Source organism: Engraulis encrasicolus, chromosome 2 (assembly GCF_034702125.1).
Source record: "Engraulis encrasicolus isolate BLACKSEA-1 chromosome 2, IST_EnEncr_1.0, whole genome shotgun sequence".
In the NCBI taxonomy this organism is placed as follows: Eukaryota; Metazoa; Chordata; class Actinopteri; order Clupeiformes; family Engraulidae; genus Engraulis; species Engraulis encrasicolus.
This window is the reverse complement of record NC_085858.1, coordinates 1,807,501-1,825,312: the sequence shown is the minus strand read 5'-3', so window position 1 is coordinate 1,825,312 and position 17,812 is coordinate 1,807,501. Positions and strand designations below refer to the sequence as shown.

The 17,812-nt window shown below is 42.3% G+C and overlaps 1 protein-coding gene across 1 annotated transcript in view; it reads right to left on the bottom strand.

The window, feature by feature from the left end:
* Window positions 1-609: 609 nt before the first annotated feature.
* LOC134443253 (laminin subunit alpha-3-like) overlaps window positions 610-17,812 on the bottom strand; it is a 51,854-nt gene continuing 34,651 nt past the window's right edge. The window contains exons 20-40 of the mRNA XM_063193132.1: window positions 17,634-17,812; window positions 16,517-16,665; window positions 15,227-15,395; window positions 14,933-15,066; window positions 13,831-13,975; window positions 12,657-12,761; window positions 11,928-12,073; window positions 11,400-11,517; window positions 11,015-11,143; window positions 10,048-10,175; window positions 9,614-9,748; window positions 9,033-9,174; window positions 6,757-6,875; window positions 6,091-6,274; window positions 5,107-5,250; window positions 4,404-4,487; window positions 3,545-3,623; window positions 3,084-3,214; window positions 2,580-2,670; window positions 2,075-2,197; window positions 610-858 (exon numbers count right to left, since the gene is read on the bottom strand). The exon at window positions 17,634-17,812 is cut by the window's right edge and continues 277 nt beyond it. Of these exons, the coding sequence (XP_063049202.1) occupies window positions 713-858; window positions 2,075-2,197; window positions 2,580-2,670; window positions 3,084-3,214; window positions 3,545-3,623; window positions 4,404-4,487; window positions 5,107-5,250; window positions 6,091-6,274; window positions 6,757-6,875; window positions 9,033-9,174; window positions 9,614-9,748; window positions 10,048-10,175; window positions 11,015-11,143; window positions 11,400-11,517; window positions 11,928-12,073; window positions 12,657-12,761; window positions 13,831-13,975; window positions 14,933-15,066; window positions 15,227-15,395; window positions 16,517-16,665; window positions 17,634-17,812 (2,780 nt within the window). The 3' untranslated portion in view covers window positions 610-712. The remainder of the gene's footprint in view (window positions 859-2,074; window positions 2,198-2,579; window positions 2,671-3,083; window positions 3,215-3,544; window positions 3,624-4,403; window positions 4,488-5,106; window positions 5,251-6,090; window positions 6,275-6,756; window positions 6,876-9,032; window positions 9,175-9,613; window positions 9,749-10,047; window positions 10,176-11,014; window positions 11,144-11,399; window positions 11,518-11,927; window positions 12,074-12,656; window positions 12,762-13,830; window positions 13,976-14,932; window positions 15,067-15,226; window positions 15,396-16,516; window positions 16,666-17,633) is intronic.

Below are 17,812 nucleotides of genomic sequence, written 5' to 3'. Positions count from 1 at the left end.
TACATACAGCATTGTTTTGGGAATATGATGTCTTGGTGTAGGTTACCTGATTACAGAAATCAGGTATGCTTGCACACCTCTGTACCAACAGTAAAGTTTAGCACAAATATATGTGAAGGCTGAGACCATTTTCATTCCGGTTTATTGGTAGTTTGATCATTCTCTTTTATTTGCATTTGCCACAACCATTTACATTCTGGCTTATTGGTGGTGTTACATTTCTTACTTGCATTTGATAAAAACACATCACATTTATAACTAGAGTAAAACGTTGCTTAAAAGAAAAGGGAGAACGTATTTTCTGCTGCACATTGCTCTGGCAACCATTTACAAAACGAAGCATTCATGTAATACAACAATATACATTACACCATCAATAAATACAAATAATATGAATCAATAGAAGCACCTGAGAAAAATTATTTATATTTTAGTCAAAGATATTAAATGTATTTAGTAATAGAGTTGTGAACACTGCAGCAAAATGTCAGGCTACCCTGTGCAGAATAGGATGTCCTACCGTGTGTGTGTGTGTGTGTGTGTGTGTGTGTGTGTGTGTGTGTGTGTGTGTGTGTGTGTGTGTGTGTGTGTGTGTGTGTGTGCGTGTGTGAGAGAGAGAAGAAAGTGAGAAGAGAGAGAAAGTGTGTGCGCACATGCATGCATGTGTGTGTCTGTGTGTGTGTGTGGGGGGGGGGGGTCATCTATTCGTTCCTTAGTCTGCGGGGCATCCATGTAGGCCGGCTGGTCCGTGAGATGTGTAGAGGGACTCCAGTGACACTGCTTGTCCATTCAGCATCACCTGTCGAAGGCAGCCCATGTAAGACATCCCCCCTGCTGTCTCCTGGTCCTGAAGCTGGGCTGTGTGGGTAACCATGGCAACATTCAGGTGATGGATACAACCATGATAATGTTTTTAAAAACATATCTAACTAGATTGATGCAGGCTTGGTAATATTCTTACACTTCGCTGCTGGTTTGTTCACACAGTGTACTAGGAGCTTATACACATTGTAGTCTGGCCCTTACTGCTTACTCATAAATAGAAATCTAGGTCTACTAGTCCTTACTAAGGTTGTGCATGAACAAGACATTTGCTAATAAATGTCTAACAACTGTCTGATTTTGCTTAGTACATGCCTTACAAGTTACTTACACAGGCATTAATATTGTATGTATAAGTGCTAATAGTTGTAACCCTAAAATTAAGTGTTACCCTGTCTTTCTATCTTGTCTGTCTGCCTGCCAGCCCATCTGCCTGTCTGTCCATCTGCCGGTCTGTCTGTCTTTCTATCTGTCTGTCTGTCTGCCTGCCTGACTTTCTGCCAAAATAGAAGAACGCAAATGTCTCTGAACAGGTAGCTGCCAGCATGCAATCATTGTCAATGTCGTCTAGATACACAGAGTAATCAACAACTGTGATTTAAATACACCAAGTTATCAATAACTATGTCATCTAAATACACCAAGACATCAATAACTATGTAATCTAAATACACAAAGTCATCATTAACTATGTAATCTAAATACAGTACACCAAGTCATCAATAACAATGTTGTCTAGATGTGCCAAGTAATCAATAACTATGTTGATTAAAATACAGTTAACTAATACTTAATTTATAGGAATATAGTTTACATTATCTCTAGTATATGTTATAGGATTTTTCAATTACTTATTTTGCTATACTTTTCCTACTAACCTGCTGCTGACCCCCTGGCAACATCTGCCCGCCGTCCAGGGGTCCCTGCCCCCCACTTTGAAAACCACTGGTCTAGATACACCAAATAATCAATAACTACAGTATGTCATCTATAATCACCAAGTCATGAACACCTATGTCGTCTAGATTTTGTTTTTTACCGGACCATATTAATTCGCACACTCAAGTATATTCGTTTATTAGCCCAATTTGGCCGGCTGTCTGGTGGTCTTTGCAAACCCAGATAAGCGTAATCAGACCCTTCGTGAATTACAAATAATTCAAAATGAATGGCCTGGCCTGTCAATCTAGTCTAGATACACCAAGTCATCAATAATTGAGTCATCTACGTATACCCAGTGCCACACACTTACCTGGTACTCCGCCAAAATAGAAGAAGCCTGGGTCACTGAAGAGAAAGCTGCCAGAGGAGGGGCCCTGTGCGTGTCTGGAGATCGTGCCCAACTCCAGCCTCAAAGACCTCTTCTGCTTGTGCACTGCAGGTGATAGAAACAGTGAAATCTTAAAATCAGGGCTGTAATTTTAACATGTTAATAAGATGAACTATACTGCAAATAACTATGTAAAAATGAATGTCATTAAAAATGAGTAGGAGTATTGTAAATCTCTTCGATAGTATCTCAACCTTTCATTCTTCAAATGGGTTCTTATTAAAAAATAATACTTGTTACAGTTTATTCTCCCAAGAGTGATCTGTGGAGCTGGTTTTAGTAGACAAATATTGTGTTTTGCAGTTGAGCCCTCTCAAAAAAGGCAGAAAGATAAAATGAATTAATAGGCAACCACACTAGAGTTGGTGTGTCATTTCTGCAAATGTTTATTCTCGCATAATGTTGAGTGTAGGAAGTCCTATTGTACCTGAGACGGAGTGGAATGAGGTGCACAGGTTTCCTGGGACAGCTATGGACACACTGTAGTCTCCTTTCCCGTCATTGGCCTGTGCTATTATCTGACAAATCAACAAGACACAACCAGTCAATGTGGAGTCCATGATGTAAACACAAGAAAGGCATCTTTTACCAAACATCAGGTAGCAAGGTACAAGCATGTAGCTACTCATATTTTATAACTTCTACTTTAACATTTTGTATGTATTTTACAGCATACTTTCTCCTTTTATATTTTGTACATTTTTATACTTCTACAGAATGTTTAACCCTTTTCACACAGAGCCTCTGGTGTACCCGTATTGTCACCACAACGGCAATGACCTTAAACATTTTCTTCAGACTCTTAGTAATAACACATTATCATGCTTTTTGCAGTCTGGAGGCTTGGGCCTCAGGCAGGGCCCCCTTAGCTTTTGGGCCCTTGGGCTTGGGCCCGGTAGGCCCGTACAGTAATCTGTCCTTGGAGACACACCTTGTCGCTCTGCAGATAAACACTGAGGTGTTGGCTGTGCTTCCCGCTGGTATGGAATAGTATTCCTTGGGCTTGTCGAGGACGGATGTTAAATGTGAGGTGAAACTTACTCTGCACCTCCACTGGATTTTCTGTGGAAGATGGATCATATAGTTCATCATGTCAAGTGCTCATAATTTTAACAGCAGTGATAAAAGAACAAAAAATCAGTTCTTTAGTGCCAATCTGGCACTGGAGAAGATTGTATAGCCTATCTGCTGAGGGGGAGTCCCCAATGTGACGACATCACTAAATTCTGTTAAAAAAAATAAACATTAATACATTGACTCTAACTCCATTTCACACAAAAAAGCAATGGTATATATATCTTAAGTGCTTTAAGTGCCTATTAATCATCAGAGGTGGTAAACCTTCATAACCACCTTTAACTTGATATGAACCCACAACTACAGGATACTCACTGGACTTTAGATATGCTGCTTCCCCAGGGAAAAAGACACCAGGCTCCTCTTCACTCTCATAGCAATGTGACACTCCCACCTTAAATGAGTGGGTGAGTGATGAATGAATGGATCAATTAATTTATTTATTCCATCCCACTTCTACAGCAGGCCAATTATATGCTATATGAAATTTACAAGAACGGGCCCATTTATTTATTACAATATATGCATTGATAAACAATGGCAAAGCATATACAGTACAATATTCAAAAATAATTATATCAAACTGCATTCGTAACCTAATCTTACCAGGCGAATGTGGTTTCGCCTTTCTCCACACATACACGTGGGAGAGTGCCATGCAGGATTCATTTTATCTGTTCATCTTTTAAGGAATCAGTATGTATGATTAGATCATTGAAATAGCAAAATTGATGCCAATGTGGGTCTCCTCAATAGGAGCCACACTTGTTTATTTCCTGTTTCATTCCTTTTCTGAGGCTTCCCAAATTTAGCAGAGTTGGGGAGGGTTGGGGAACCACATATGTATCTGGTGAGTCAAGTTAGCATTCACCAATCACTATGGGGGCAGTCGTGGCTCAGTGGTTAGAGCACTGGGTTGGCAACCCAAGGGTTCCCGGTTCAATGCCCGACCGAACCACGGCTGAAGTGCCCTTGAGCAAGGCACCTAACCCCCACACTGCTCCCCGGGCGCCGCTCAGCAGGCAGCCCACTGCTACGGACTAGTGTGTGTACTTCAAGGTGATTCACTAGTCCAAATGGGATAAAGTGCAGAGAAAGAATTTCCCCTAGGGGACCAAAACTTGGGTCCGCTCCAAATTGGCTCCAATTGGCTTCAATTATTATACATACGTACCTTGGCAACTGGCTGCCCCACCAAGTCGCTCTGGAACTTGAAGTTGTAGATGCAGCCTGTGACACTGGTCTTCGGCAATTTGTTCTGCTGAGTAAAGTAATAATGATAAAAATATTATTAATAATAATAATAATCAACATTTTAACACGAATAACAATACCAATAAAAATAATATAACTAAAATTGAGAACCGAATCACTGTATCTGTGTTGGTGTGATAAGAAATGAGGATGTGTATAGTCAACTAAAAACAAAGTCAACACGTCTACGCCAAGATCAACAGATCTACTACATTTGGCCGTCTGACACTGTGGCGTATACATTCACTGCATTCGACATGGTGCTACAAATAAATAGAAGAGTTTTGGCATTGAGATTTTTACCATCCCAAATTATGCTTAATCCTTTAAGTTGACTGCTCCTATCACCTCTTGTGAAAGAAACCTATGCTGCTTATGCAAAACAAAAAGTGAAGCTATACGATGTATCCACCATTTTTTACTTTTGCATTTTATTATTGCAATTATGTGTGAATTCCTGCCATTCCAATACATACTTTGTAAACCCATATAAGATGCATTCTGCAATGCAATTCAATGCGATGCATAATACAAAAATGTCAATTACCCAAAATCTTCCAAAATGGATTTACGTCGTTTTGCAACAAAGCTCTACAAGTCTAGTGAGGTGGGTTGCGAAATACCTGTGCGCCACTTTTGGAGGGTGAAAGGTCAGCGCCCAGGTAAACAGGTGAGCTGAGGTAGGTCCCTGCAGGTAGCTCTCCATCGTCCTGTCTAAGCCCATCCACCAGCAGGTGGAAGCTGTATTCCTCCACGCTCATGTCCACCTGTGCACATTAACCAGAGGTGTCAAACATAAAAGTGAAAGTTAAAAAGAAACATACATAGTGTCCTTAAAACACAGGTAACTTATCTGAGTAACCAGTGGACCTGTGTACTTGTCTTACGATCAGTTGACTCTGCGCTGGTTGGATCAAGTTTGTGGTGGGTTCTTGTTCGTTTTTTTTTCAGTAACAACACAGTCTATCTACCTCATTACATACAATGGATAAATAGTGTAACAGCTATGTAATATCATGTGCTACTGTTGTTGTAACACCATGAATTTACTTTTACCTTTGAAACCCAATATTAACATGAATACAATTTGAAGGTTAGGAATGAATATGAAGATGGGTTGCCGGGACATGGTAGCTATATCTATGGAAATTGGACTTGAAAATATCCCTATGTGACGCATATGTCCCCGTTGATGCTAATGTAAGATAAAACACATAATGCAGACTACGGTCACGATGCCGGTTTGTCAAATTTGATATTTCATGTGATGGGAGACAGTGATACTACAGATGACCATAGGACCAATTGGCACAGTTTGCTCTTGATTGACATTAAGTTAAATTAAACCTGTTCATCCCGTAGGCGCTAGTGTAAATACATTAGTGTGAAAATGGACAATTCCAAAGTGCACCTGACCCTAGTCTAAATTGGTAAAGCACAGTGGAAACGTGAGCTGGATAGGAATTTGATTGGAAATTGATAAACCACTGTAAAGATTTTAGAAACATGAGTTGGAAGGGAATGGAGTTGCATAATATTCAGCTAGGGCTACTCGATTATGAGAAAAAGCAAGCCCTAATTGGTCCCCACATGGTTGAGCCTTGTACCTTGTGCCACTGGTTGTCATCCACCCTGGTGTCGTGGTGGATGGTGTGTTTGCCCACGGCCATATGCAGTATTCCCTTATTGACGTAGAGGGCCACGTGGTCGTGGGCGCCATTTTGTTTCACGCTCATGTGGAGGATCAGGCCCTCGGAGGACAACGTCTTCAACACCATCGAGAAATGCGGCCTGTCACACAACACAAGCATAGAGCAATAACATAGGAATACTGACTGGATGGATGGATGGATGGATGGATGGATGGATGGATGGATGGATGGATGGATGGATGGATGGATGGATGGATGGATGGATGGATGGATGGATGGATGGATGCATGGATGGATCTGTGTGTGTGTGTATTACATAGTTGAAATGCTCAGGATGATATGTTAGTAGTAGTAGAATAAGTAGCAGAAGTAGTGTGTGTGTGTGTGTGTGTGTGTGTGTGTGTGTGTGTGTGTGTGTGTGTGTGTGTGTGTGTGTGTGTGTGTGTGTGTATGTGTATGTGTGTGTGTGTGTGTGTGTGTGTGTGTGTGTGTGTGTGTGTGTGTGTGTGTGTGTCGCCTGTAGTGGAGCACCGCAGGTGATATGTGGTAGTGTGCGAATGGTATATGTGTTTGTGAGTGCGTGCTTATGTATGTGTGTGCGTGCGTGTGTGTGTGTGTCACCTGTAGTTGAGCTCCTCTGGTGGTATGTGAAAACTCAGCTGGCTGTTTTGACCAATCAGGCGAAAGGACTGAAGCAGGACCGCAGGAGCCTCACAGCCCTCAGGTCCCCCAGCACTACCCTGCAGCACACACAGTTTGATTACTTTAGGCTAGCTCCACACTAGAGCGTGGCGGAACGGCAGCGAGACAATTGAGGTCTTTCTGCTTAGCTTCGTCCGGTGTGTTCCACTCGACCTTTCACACCGACAGTGTCAGCGTGCGCAGTCAGTCCAGTTCAGAATCCCCCCCACAGCCAAAGCTAGCGTGCTACTTTGCCATTCATTTGAATGGGACACCGCCAGTCGCTGCCATCCAAAATCTGCTCGAGTTCTATTTTCCAAATGCAGCGCAGAGTGGAGTCGGCTCCCACGGCACTGACCTCTTTTGAAGTTAATGTTAGTGAATAATAATGATAATAATTTGAGGCATCATCATCATACGTATCATGTGTATGTTTCTTCTTGTACCTCCATACAGTACCATGACTCGGTGTATCACAATTTCTCGATTCAATACAAGATCGTTACAGCCCCACACAACTATTGGTCATATTCTTTGCTGAACCCAGCTGTGTTGGCCATATGAGGGACCCCAAATGTGAGGGACCCCAGCATGGATTGTGGGGCATCCTGGAATGGAAGCAGTATCAAGCCTGGTTCTTTGGTGTAGCACCCAGAGCCCCAGTTTGGTACCCCAGAAGGTACGGGTTTGAGTCCCAGCGGGGCAACTCTACTCCCCCTTGTTACACCCCCCTCATTATAATCGGTTGAACGTTCAGTTACACTTTACATTACGGATCGCTAATAAGGTGATGTGCATTTATGGTACTGTATTTCAGTGTATGTAGTAGTAGATTTAGCGATGGTGAATTGCCTAAAATGAAACAGTTGCAGTTGACTTCTCAGTTTGTTTTTCTGTGTTCACAGGACTTCCTTCGGATGGCAGATTGACGACATCAGTGGGCATCAATCTACTACTACTACAAACTACTGAATGGAAAAATAAATACAATTTTGCACAAAATGTTTGTTTACTTGAATAATTTTATAGTAGGCTAGTCTATATTGTATTAAACATGATAATAACTAAGTAATTGAGTAGAAACTATGTTATTTCCATGAAATTGAGTGGAATAAGTGATAATGCATTTTACGGCCCTGGTTGTATGTCATTTCCATAAAATTACTCCATTGTTTCCAAGGTAGGCCTTATTAGGATGCTTGGATGCTCGATTTTCTTTCCCTTTATGGCACTGATAACACATAGTTTCCATGAAATTACTTAGCTGCTGCAGTTTAGTTAGGCCTACTGGCATAGCTACCACCTAACTACGATGAGACAGTCGCTGTTTCTATTGCTATTAACTGGAAACTACAGCGTAATTGCACTGGAAACTCTATGGTTATTTTTCTGTTATTCATCTAACTCAAGGAAGAGCGAGACACTGCGCAGCACCAAAGAAAAAAAGAAAAAAAGTGGTGAACTGTGAAGAAGCAGTGTTGCGCTCTTCCTTGAGTTAGATGAAGACTGGAGTACCTTGAAAAGCTGCACCTGCTAAAAAAGAAACATTCGAGGTGTGCGGGCTCTCACCAAAAATATTTTTCTGTTATTAACTAGAAACTATAGCATAATTGCACTGGAAATCGTATGGCTATTTCGCTGTTGTTACTAAAAACTAGTGGTGTGCATTGGCACTGCCCTCACAATTCGATTCGATTCCAATTCGGGAGGTAGCGATTCGATTCGATTCAATTCTACGATGCATAGCAATGCATTACATTTCTACTGAAAGCAAAGCAAATGTTTAATCAGTCATGATGAGACAAAACAAGTAGTTAGATACTGACCAACATTTTATTGGCTGTTTTCTGTATTAGTCTATCAGTTTTCAATGCTTTGAAGTGCTTTTATTTGCAGTAATTTAACATTCATTTTCTCCTGAAATATCAACTGAAGTAATTGAAACTTTAAAAAAATGCTGCATCGATTCTGGAACTTGTCGCATTGAATTTGATCATCCATGCCCTGCATTGCATTGCATCGCCGAATCGATTATTGTTGACACCACTACTAAAAACAAACAGTTTTTACTATGAAATTACATTGGAATTACTTTGAAATACCATGAAATTACCAGCTTATTAGAGATCCGTAATGTAAAGTGTTACCGAACGTTCTCTCCCTAGAAGCATTGCAAGCATCGCATCACACACAACACACGTGACGTGGAGACCTACCCGTTTGTTTTTGTTGTTGTCTTTGTGTTTGGGTTTGTGTGTGAGGGCCTGAGGTGGGGGTTCCACTCTACACTCCCCCGGGATCACGTCTCCACGGGCTGAGAACTGGGACAGGTCAGCTGGTGCATAGCGCCCCCCATTCCTACACACACACACAAGCACACACACATAGGCACACATGCACAAATGCACCCATGCACACGCACACGCACACATGCATGCATGCAGGCACACAAACACACACCCAAGCAAACAACCAAGCAACAAGGTAACAAACATATACGCACACACACGCACACACACATAAACACACATTACATTTGTGTTTAAATGCGGGAACAATTGAGTTTTACTGTATTTACTGTAACGAAACTTTATATGCAACAACATCTTTTCAGATCACTATTGCTTCCTCTATGCAGAGTATGACTGCAAATCTATATTGAGATATATAACATAGGTGATTATAAATAGACGGATAAGCCATTAAGCCCGAATAAGACTATAAACATTTCTCACACTAGGGTTAGGCCAAAGTAAAGTTAAGTGGAAAACAACATTAAGTGGAGAACAATGTGAACCTTCTGAGGTAGACATCTCCTAGGCAGCCTAGGAAAGCATCGCCCCCCAGAGTCAGGTTGTTTCCACTGGTTACGGTCGCGGAGGAAGCCGGTTGGTTGGTTCCTGTGTCACTGTCATCCACTGTGAGCTGTAGCCTGGAACAATGATTACAAGGGTTCAGTAGGGTCATATGTAAAGACAGAAAAATAAAGACACACACAGAATGAAAAACAGAGAGAGAGAGGGAAAGAAATATATAGACAGAGAGAGGGGAGTCTTAACCCACATGTAATTCTGTAGAAGTGGAGTCAGAGAGAGAGAGAGAGAGAGAGAGAGAGAGAGAGAGAGAGAGAGAGAGAGAGAGAGAGAGAGAGAGAGAGAGAGAGAGATGGAATGAAAAAACAAAGGGACAGAGAAAGAAAGATACAGACACAGAGAGGGGGGGGTTCTTTACCCTGGCTTTATAACGGCGGTTACATAATGCCATTTGCCATCGTTGTATTTGCCATGTGACATCACGGCCTGCCGCCCAGCCCTGAACTCGACATGGCCGCCAGACAGCGCCAACGCCAGCCCCTGGGCCTGCAGACAGTCAATAGCAGAACATCATTATAACGTCAGCAGAATATCTTTAGAATGGTAGAAGAACCCATTCGGCAAAACATCCTTAGAACTTTAGCAGAAAGCAGAACTTTGACAAAACATCTTTACGTAGAACGTTAGAAGAACCCAGTTAGCAGAACATCGTTATAAAGTTAGGAGAAGCCAGTTTGTCATAATGACATGATTGTATCCTGACAGTACTCTCATGCATATTCAGTCATGCCATGTCTTCTGGCATACGGTACCTTCAGGTAAAGTGTTACCAGAGAGAATGTCTGCTAAGTGTAAATAAATGTAATGCGTGTAAATATTGTTCAACTTGAAGCAGGCTTCACTCTTACATACTGTATTTCGGCTAAATGAAATGTTGAACTCTGTTAACTCTGCTAAATTAAATGTGGAACTGTTTTTTAGAAAAGAGGCCGCACCTTGCATAACGTGTATTTTTTTATTGCACAGAGGTGTTTCGGCATGTGCCCTCTTTAGTGTGCCGAAGAAGGCACACGCTGAAACACCTGTGTGCAATAAGAAACACACGTTAGGCACTGGAAAAAAAGGCGTGTAAACATCCCTGCTTGACCTCTCTGGTGGTCTGCAGCAGGGTGCCCACAAAGTAGATGGCATTGGATGGATTATTTTAAAATGTTCAAGTCCAGTAAAGCATTGCACACAAAAAAAGACTTGAAGTGTGGGGATTGTCTCGTTTTTTAATAGATATTTCTATTGAATCCTGCACCTTCTAGATGAGCGGTGACCACTGACCACTTCACTTATCCTGAGTTTAAATAAATGAAATAATGAAATGATCACTGCTGTACCTCTTTGGTGGTCCTCAGCAGGGTGCCCCCAGGGTGGGTGGTCTTGAATCCCAGGCCGATGAGGTCCTCCAGTGGGACAAGGGGCTCGGATAGGGAGCTACCCGCCTGGAGGTCCACATGCCGGATATCCTGGAGGACACACAACACGTATGAGGCTCACAATCAACTAGTTGTGTGAACAATAATCGATTCGGCAATGCATAGCATCGCGAGGCAGGACAGTCGGCAAATGCCATAATCGATGCGGCATATTTTTTCAAGCTTCAATTACTTCCGTGGGCATTTCCAGAGCAAATGAACTTTACATTAAATGAAAGCACTCAAAGTATTGAAAGCTGCAGGACTGATACGCACAACAGTCATGGTTAAGAGTGATAATCATTACCAGCAGCTCTTTCCTGTGGTCTCTGATGACGCCCAGTCTCTCTGTGAAACTCTTGTGCTCGTTGTCGACCTTCAGCAGTGTCACAAACCCCTTCATAGCGGGGTCCCTAATGCCACTCCTGGACACACAGAGGAAAAGACGTTTAACAAAGAAAAAAACCTGCACATCCTTCTCAAAAAGTTTTGGGTGCAGGACTAGCCAAGTCACATGAAAACTGAAAATAAAGCCATCAAGTCAGATTGTGATGTTCTCACCCCTCTCTGTAGAATGTGATGTTCTCACCCCTCTCTGTAGAATGTGATGTTCTCACCCCTCCCTGTAGAATGTGATGTTCTCACCCCTCCCTGTAGAATGTGATGTTCTTACCTGTCCCTATAGAATGAGCTATTCTTACCTCCCTGTAGAATGTGATGTTCTTACCTGTCCCTATAGAATGAGCTATTCTTACCTCTCTGTAGAATGTGATGGTCTTACTCATCACTGTAGAATGTGCTTTTCTTACCATTCTGTAGAATGTGCTTTTCTCACCTCCATCTATAAGTGTCGGGAATGCCACCGATGTAGAAGGAGTTGAAGCTGTCTTTCTTGTACTTGATGGTTATCACTCCTGTGGTGTGGCGGAGTTTCAGTTCTTGTTGTTCGAACGAAAGGTCAATGGCAATGGGGTCATCGCTCTGCATTAATAAAACCAACAAGAGCAAACAGAAATTGTAAAATGGCACCTTGGCCAACACTGGATGCATTGCCCCTTAGCTGCCATGTCACTACTAGTAGTAGTAGTAGTAGTAGTAGTAGTAGTAGTAGTATTAGTAGTATTTGAACGAGTTATCTAGTTATGATAATTGTTATTCTTATTAGTCGTAGTAGTAGTAGTAGTTGTAGTAGTAGTAGTAGTAGTAGTAGTATTTGAAAGAGCTGCTACACTGTAGTGTTAGAGAAGAGCTTTGTAATCATTGTCATCATCATCACCATCATCATCATCATCATTTTTAAGTTTATTTAGCCATATCAACAGTATAAAAATACAGTCTCTAGGAATATACTTTGGTGAGCAAACACATTCAACAATACAACTACAAAACACAAAACTGGGGGGGAGCTTCATAAATACAGGGAGTGACACATTAAAAACATAGAAGACATTGACAAGTGCAATGGAAACATTGAAAGTGCATTGTTTGTATAGAAAACAGTTACATTGTGCAAAGTAAGCAAGAGAGGTAGGAAGGCCATGTAGTGGAGTAACCGTGTCAATACCGTTGGGAAGAGCTGCTTGGCGGAGGTGTTGGAATGGAGCTTTCCATCCAGCATCCCCTTCAACACCATGTGTCCATTCTCCACTGTGACAGTATAATAGGATCGCTGCAGAATAAACCACACAGTTACTGTACAAGCAAAAAGAAGGAAAGAAAGACTAGTTGACGTAACATGAATGCTTGTGCCATTGTTTTTCCCGCAGTAAATATAGTGACATTTGTATCAACTGTTGGTTACTCTGGGACAGGGCCACTGACAGCTTTGGCTGGGCCCAGGGTAAAATCCTCTGAAAGGCCCCCCCACCCAATACAGTAAATGTAATGAGGACCCATTTATGGGCCCCCCATATCCCTGGGCCCGGGACAGCTGACCTCTTTGCCCCCCTTGTCGGCTTCCCTGCTCTGGGATAGTTTGATTATTGTCGACTTTTAAATCTCTTACCGAGATCTTGGTCTGACCAAGAGGACAATGAATAACGTTTCCCAAAGGGCATGGTTGACCCCCCTCCCTCGGTTTGTTACTGGGATGACAAACACTCAAACCGTGAGGGGAGGAAGAAACAACTATGAGGAAGTGTAGCTTTCCAGACAGGCATGTCAGCGGACACCACCTTGTCACCATGGAAACAGCAGAGGGCAACCTCTAGATTACATTACATTATTACATTTTGCTGATACTTTTATCCAAAGCAACTTACAATTATTTACACAGTATTGGTTACAGACACTGAAGAAATGTGGGGTTAGGTGCCTTATTCAAGGGCACTCAGGCCATGGATGGAAGTGTAGGGTGAGATTCGAATCTGCAAGTTCCCTCTGACCTTAAGTCCACCTCCCTAACCATTAGGCTCTGACTGCCCCAAACAGGGCCAGATTAACAAAGCCCGGGGCACCTAGCCTACAGGTTGCTGTCGGCCCACACGGAAGGCAAATTTCACAACAAAATTACATAGATGGTGTCCTAATTCCAACCCAAAAGTAGTATTAATAATTTAAAACTCTCACATGGCAGACTAATTTATCAATACCGCATCTAACAGTACATTTCTCCAATAATGTTGATTTTTCTTTGGAGGCTGCAGTCGTGCATTAATCCAGCCTTGGCCCCAAAGACAAGTCAACAAATACTTTTTCTACATAAGAGGAGTAGAGGTCTCATGCGTCACTACGGATACCTCATTTCCAATGAAGAAGAGCAGGAAATGCTTCAGCAAGCTCTTGACCCTGAGCTGGATTTTTTTTCTGAAGTTCTTGATGTTCACCTTGCCGTAGCCAGTGCCGTCGAAGTACAGGTTCTGACCCTTGTCACGGATCACCTGCCTGAGACAGAGAAAGTTATGCATTATGCTCCCATTGTTCATGACACCCAGGGGTGTGGTGGGTGTGGTATGCGGGGGTACGCAGTCCACCCACTTCTGAGGTAAAATAAAAAACTTCTGTCCGTGTTTAAATACAAAAAGGATAGAATGAGCACACAGCAGTATTGCAGGTGATGGACCGATAAAACAGATGAAAACGGCAAAGAAATGACAGTTGGTCGGGGGGCGGGGGGAGTGGGGTTGTTTGGGTGATATGATAAGTTGCCTAATTAATTGATGGCCTCACAAATCGCACACCCTCACTTTAAAAATCCCCACTACACCACTGATGACAACAGTAACAAAATGACAGCAATTGGTTCCTTTGTCACCACAGGCCCCAACTCTGGCCTACTTCACACAAGGAAAATGTGACTCGGCAGTTTAGCCACATCTATTTTACATAAAGAAATATCACATGAGGAAACCCGAACTCACCAATATGGCTACCTCATGCAAGGAACCCATGATTCAGCTGTATAACTACATTTACCTCAAACAAGGAAACCACGACTCAGCAATATGGCTACCTCACACAAGGATAATATGACTCAGCGAAATAGTGACATGGACCTCACACACGGAAACCACAACTAATCAGTATGGCTACCTCACACAAGGAAATCACGACTCGGCGAAATAGCGACATATACACGTATGTCATGTCACACAAGGAAACCATGAACCAGCCACATAACTACAGTACATGTGCCTCAGACAAAGAAATCACGACTCAGCGATATGGCTAGTACTTCACACTAGGACTAGGAAACTGGGAAACCACCACTGGTATATCTACATGTAGTGCCTCATATAAGGAAACCTTGACTAATCAATATGTCTACCTCATGGAAGGAAGGCACGACTCAGCAGCATATCTACCTCTGACAAGATAACCATGACTCAGCAGCATATCTACCTATGACAAGGCTTCTCCACGTTGACATTGACCGCCTGACGGAAGTTGTAGAGGCCGATGACCCTGTGGTTGAGGGTGGAGATCTCCATGCAGCCGTGATAGGGGACCAAGCCGTTACCCATGTCCAGTGGAGGCTGCAGACAACACATATATTATATTATATTATATTATATTATATTATATTATATTATATTATATTATATTATATTATATTATATTATATTATATTATATTATATTATATTATATTATATTATATTATATTATATTGCAATAGTGAAGTGTGGCGACTCACAGTGAAGTCGAGTGGGTGTCCACCCAGGTAGAGGACGGTGGCGTTTGGGTCTAGGTCCAGGTGGAAGAGACCGTGTGAGGAATCAGGCCGCAGGGTGATGGGGGAGAGATCCACAGGGCTTTTGGAAGAGAAGCCCTGCGTATACTTTACCTCCATATCCTGGTAGATCCTAAGGCAGCATACACATACCACAGCAATGAATGCTTTGAAGAAAATTTAGGGTGATTTGAGGTCTTGATAGGCACTAAGGCACACATACTGTACATATCACAGCAATAAACACTTGTGGATGATTGGAGGTGAAGTCTTGCCTGTACTTTACCTCCATATCCTGGTAGACCAGAATGCACACACATACACATAGTACATTTCACAGCAATGAACAAGAAATCTTAACTGGAGAGAAGACATCGGAGCAGCACTGATGCATTTTTTTTTTCTTCTTTGAAATAACCCATTTTAGCCTGATGCTGTGTATACGCTGTTTGACCTTTGGCGCCTAGGGAGACATATACGCTGCATTAAGGCTCTTGAGATTTGAGGGCTTTTTAAAAAATTAAATATGTGGGTATGGTAGAGCTAAATGAACACATTCTTGTGCAATATGAGGGCCCTAGCTTTTAAATGTAACTTACTTCATGTTTTTATGTGCTTCGGAGGCTGAGATATTTCGTTTTTAACAGGCAGAGAACACCTTTTCACCTTTTCATCATGCAGCGGGCGGTTTTTGCAGGTGCCTTAGGCTAAAATGGGTTAAGTTCACAACAAAGGGACTAGGACTAGAACGTTTCGATGGATGTACAATCCTCATTAGAGTCCAGACTCTATTTCTTGTCTGTTTCCCGTCGACAATACAAAAGCGGTTGGATCTCAACTAGGTGGGAGACTTCACCTGGGCAAGTAATGACGTTGTGTACCCTACCTGTGGAAGGCATTTGGTTGCGGACCTCACCTGTGGAAATCTAGGCGGTCACATTGCTGACCTCACCTGGAAAGTCATTACCGTATGTTGTGGACCTCACTTGTAACCTCAACTGGCTGCGCTCTTTCAGATTGCGTCACACGTTTCTGACCTTACCAGGACAAGTCGTTATGTTTCTGACCTCACCTGTGAAAGTCATTACGTTGTGGACTTCACCTATGGAAGTATGTGGATGTCTATCCATTGTGGACTTCACCTGTAGAAGTCTATACAGGCTCATCTTTCCATCCAATGATCGTTACTGACCTCACTTATCACGTCACGTTCCTGACCTCTCCTGGGCAAGTCATTACGTTGCGGAAACTCACCTCTGGAAGTCTAGGCGGTCGTATCTGGCTGCGGCGTTGTCGGATCGCGTCACGTTGCTGATCTTCATCTCCTGGAAGTCGCCACCCAGCCGGTACATGCTGTGCAGCACACCATCCCTCAACACCAGGCCTATGAAGTCACCTGTCGCCTACAGCAACAGGAAACAAGATGGGTGTGTGTGTATGTGTGTGTGTGTGTGTGTGTGTGTGTGTGTGTGTGTGTATGTGTGTGTGTGTGTGTGTGTGTGTGTGTTATCATTAGACTTAGACTTCTTCATTGTCCATTAAACTTATAAAATGGAAAATTTGATTTGGTAGTGGGCGTGGCACAAAGACACATAAGGCAAACACACATGGCAGTCAGCATAATAAAGAAGAAACATATATAAAATGATAGATAAAAAAGATTATTATTATTACTAGTATTATTATTATTATTATTATTATTATTATTATTATTATTATTATTATTATTATTAAATAGTGTGTGTGTGTGTGTGTGTGTGTGTGTGTGTACATGCAGGAACAGGAAATAGAGGCTAGAGGTATGCCAAAGAAGGTGGAGCTAACAAGAAGCGACAGCTAGTACATATCCCATAGCAACACTCTGCCCCATGATTTTCGGCCGTGGCCGCCATTCTAGAATGACTATCGGACAAATTACATTGGAATGCGTTAGGAATGTGCACAGGATTTCTACATAATATGGTAAAAATACATTTATGTAGCTATCGGAAATTCTTCAGTTATGAATGCTTACCATCTCATGTGTTTTTTTCAGCACAATGAGTGCAGAACTTAGTTATCTATTTAACTAAAGTTGCCAAAGTAGCTAGCCATATTATGCTAACTTTAGCATTATATCTGCGGTCTTTCCTATGGCAAAAGAACGTTGCTATGGCTACTGGTTATAACAGAGTGGCGTACGCAACTACCTGTTCATTCCAGAATGGTGGATTTGACTCAAAACTGACTCAAAACGCACCCTATTGACCGTTTCCCATAAAAGACCTGACTGTCGCTTCTTGTTAGAGATGCATATTCTTTGGGCATGCACAGTGTGTGTGTGTGTTATTATTATTATTATTATCATTATTATTATTAGCAGTTCACTCACGTTCTTGCTACCAAGGTAGAGCACAAAAGCATCCTTTGCTTCATCTGGGCTTTGCCTCTTTGTGTGTTTCCGAGTGGGTGTGTGTCCGAGGGTGTGTGCCCGCCTTCCCCTGAGTGCAGGTGCGAGTCTGGGGCTAGGTCCGGGTGTGTGTTCCAATGTGCCCTTGAGAGTGGAGGTGT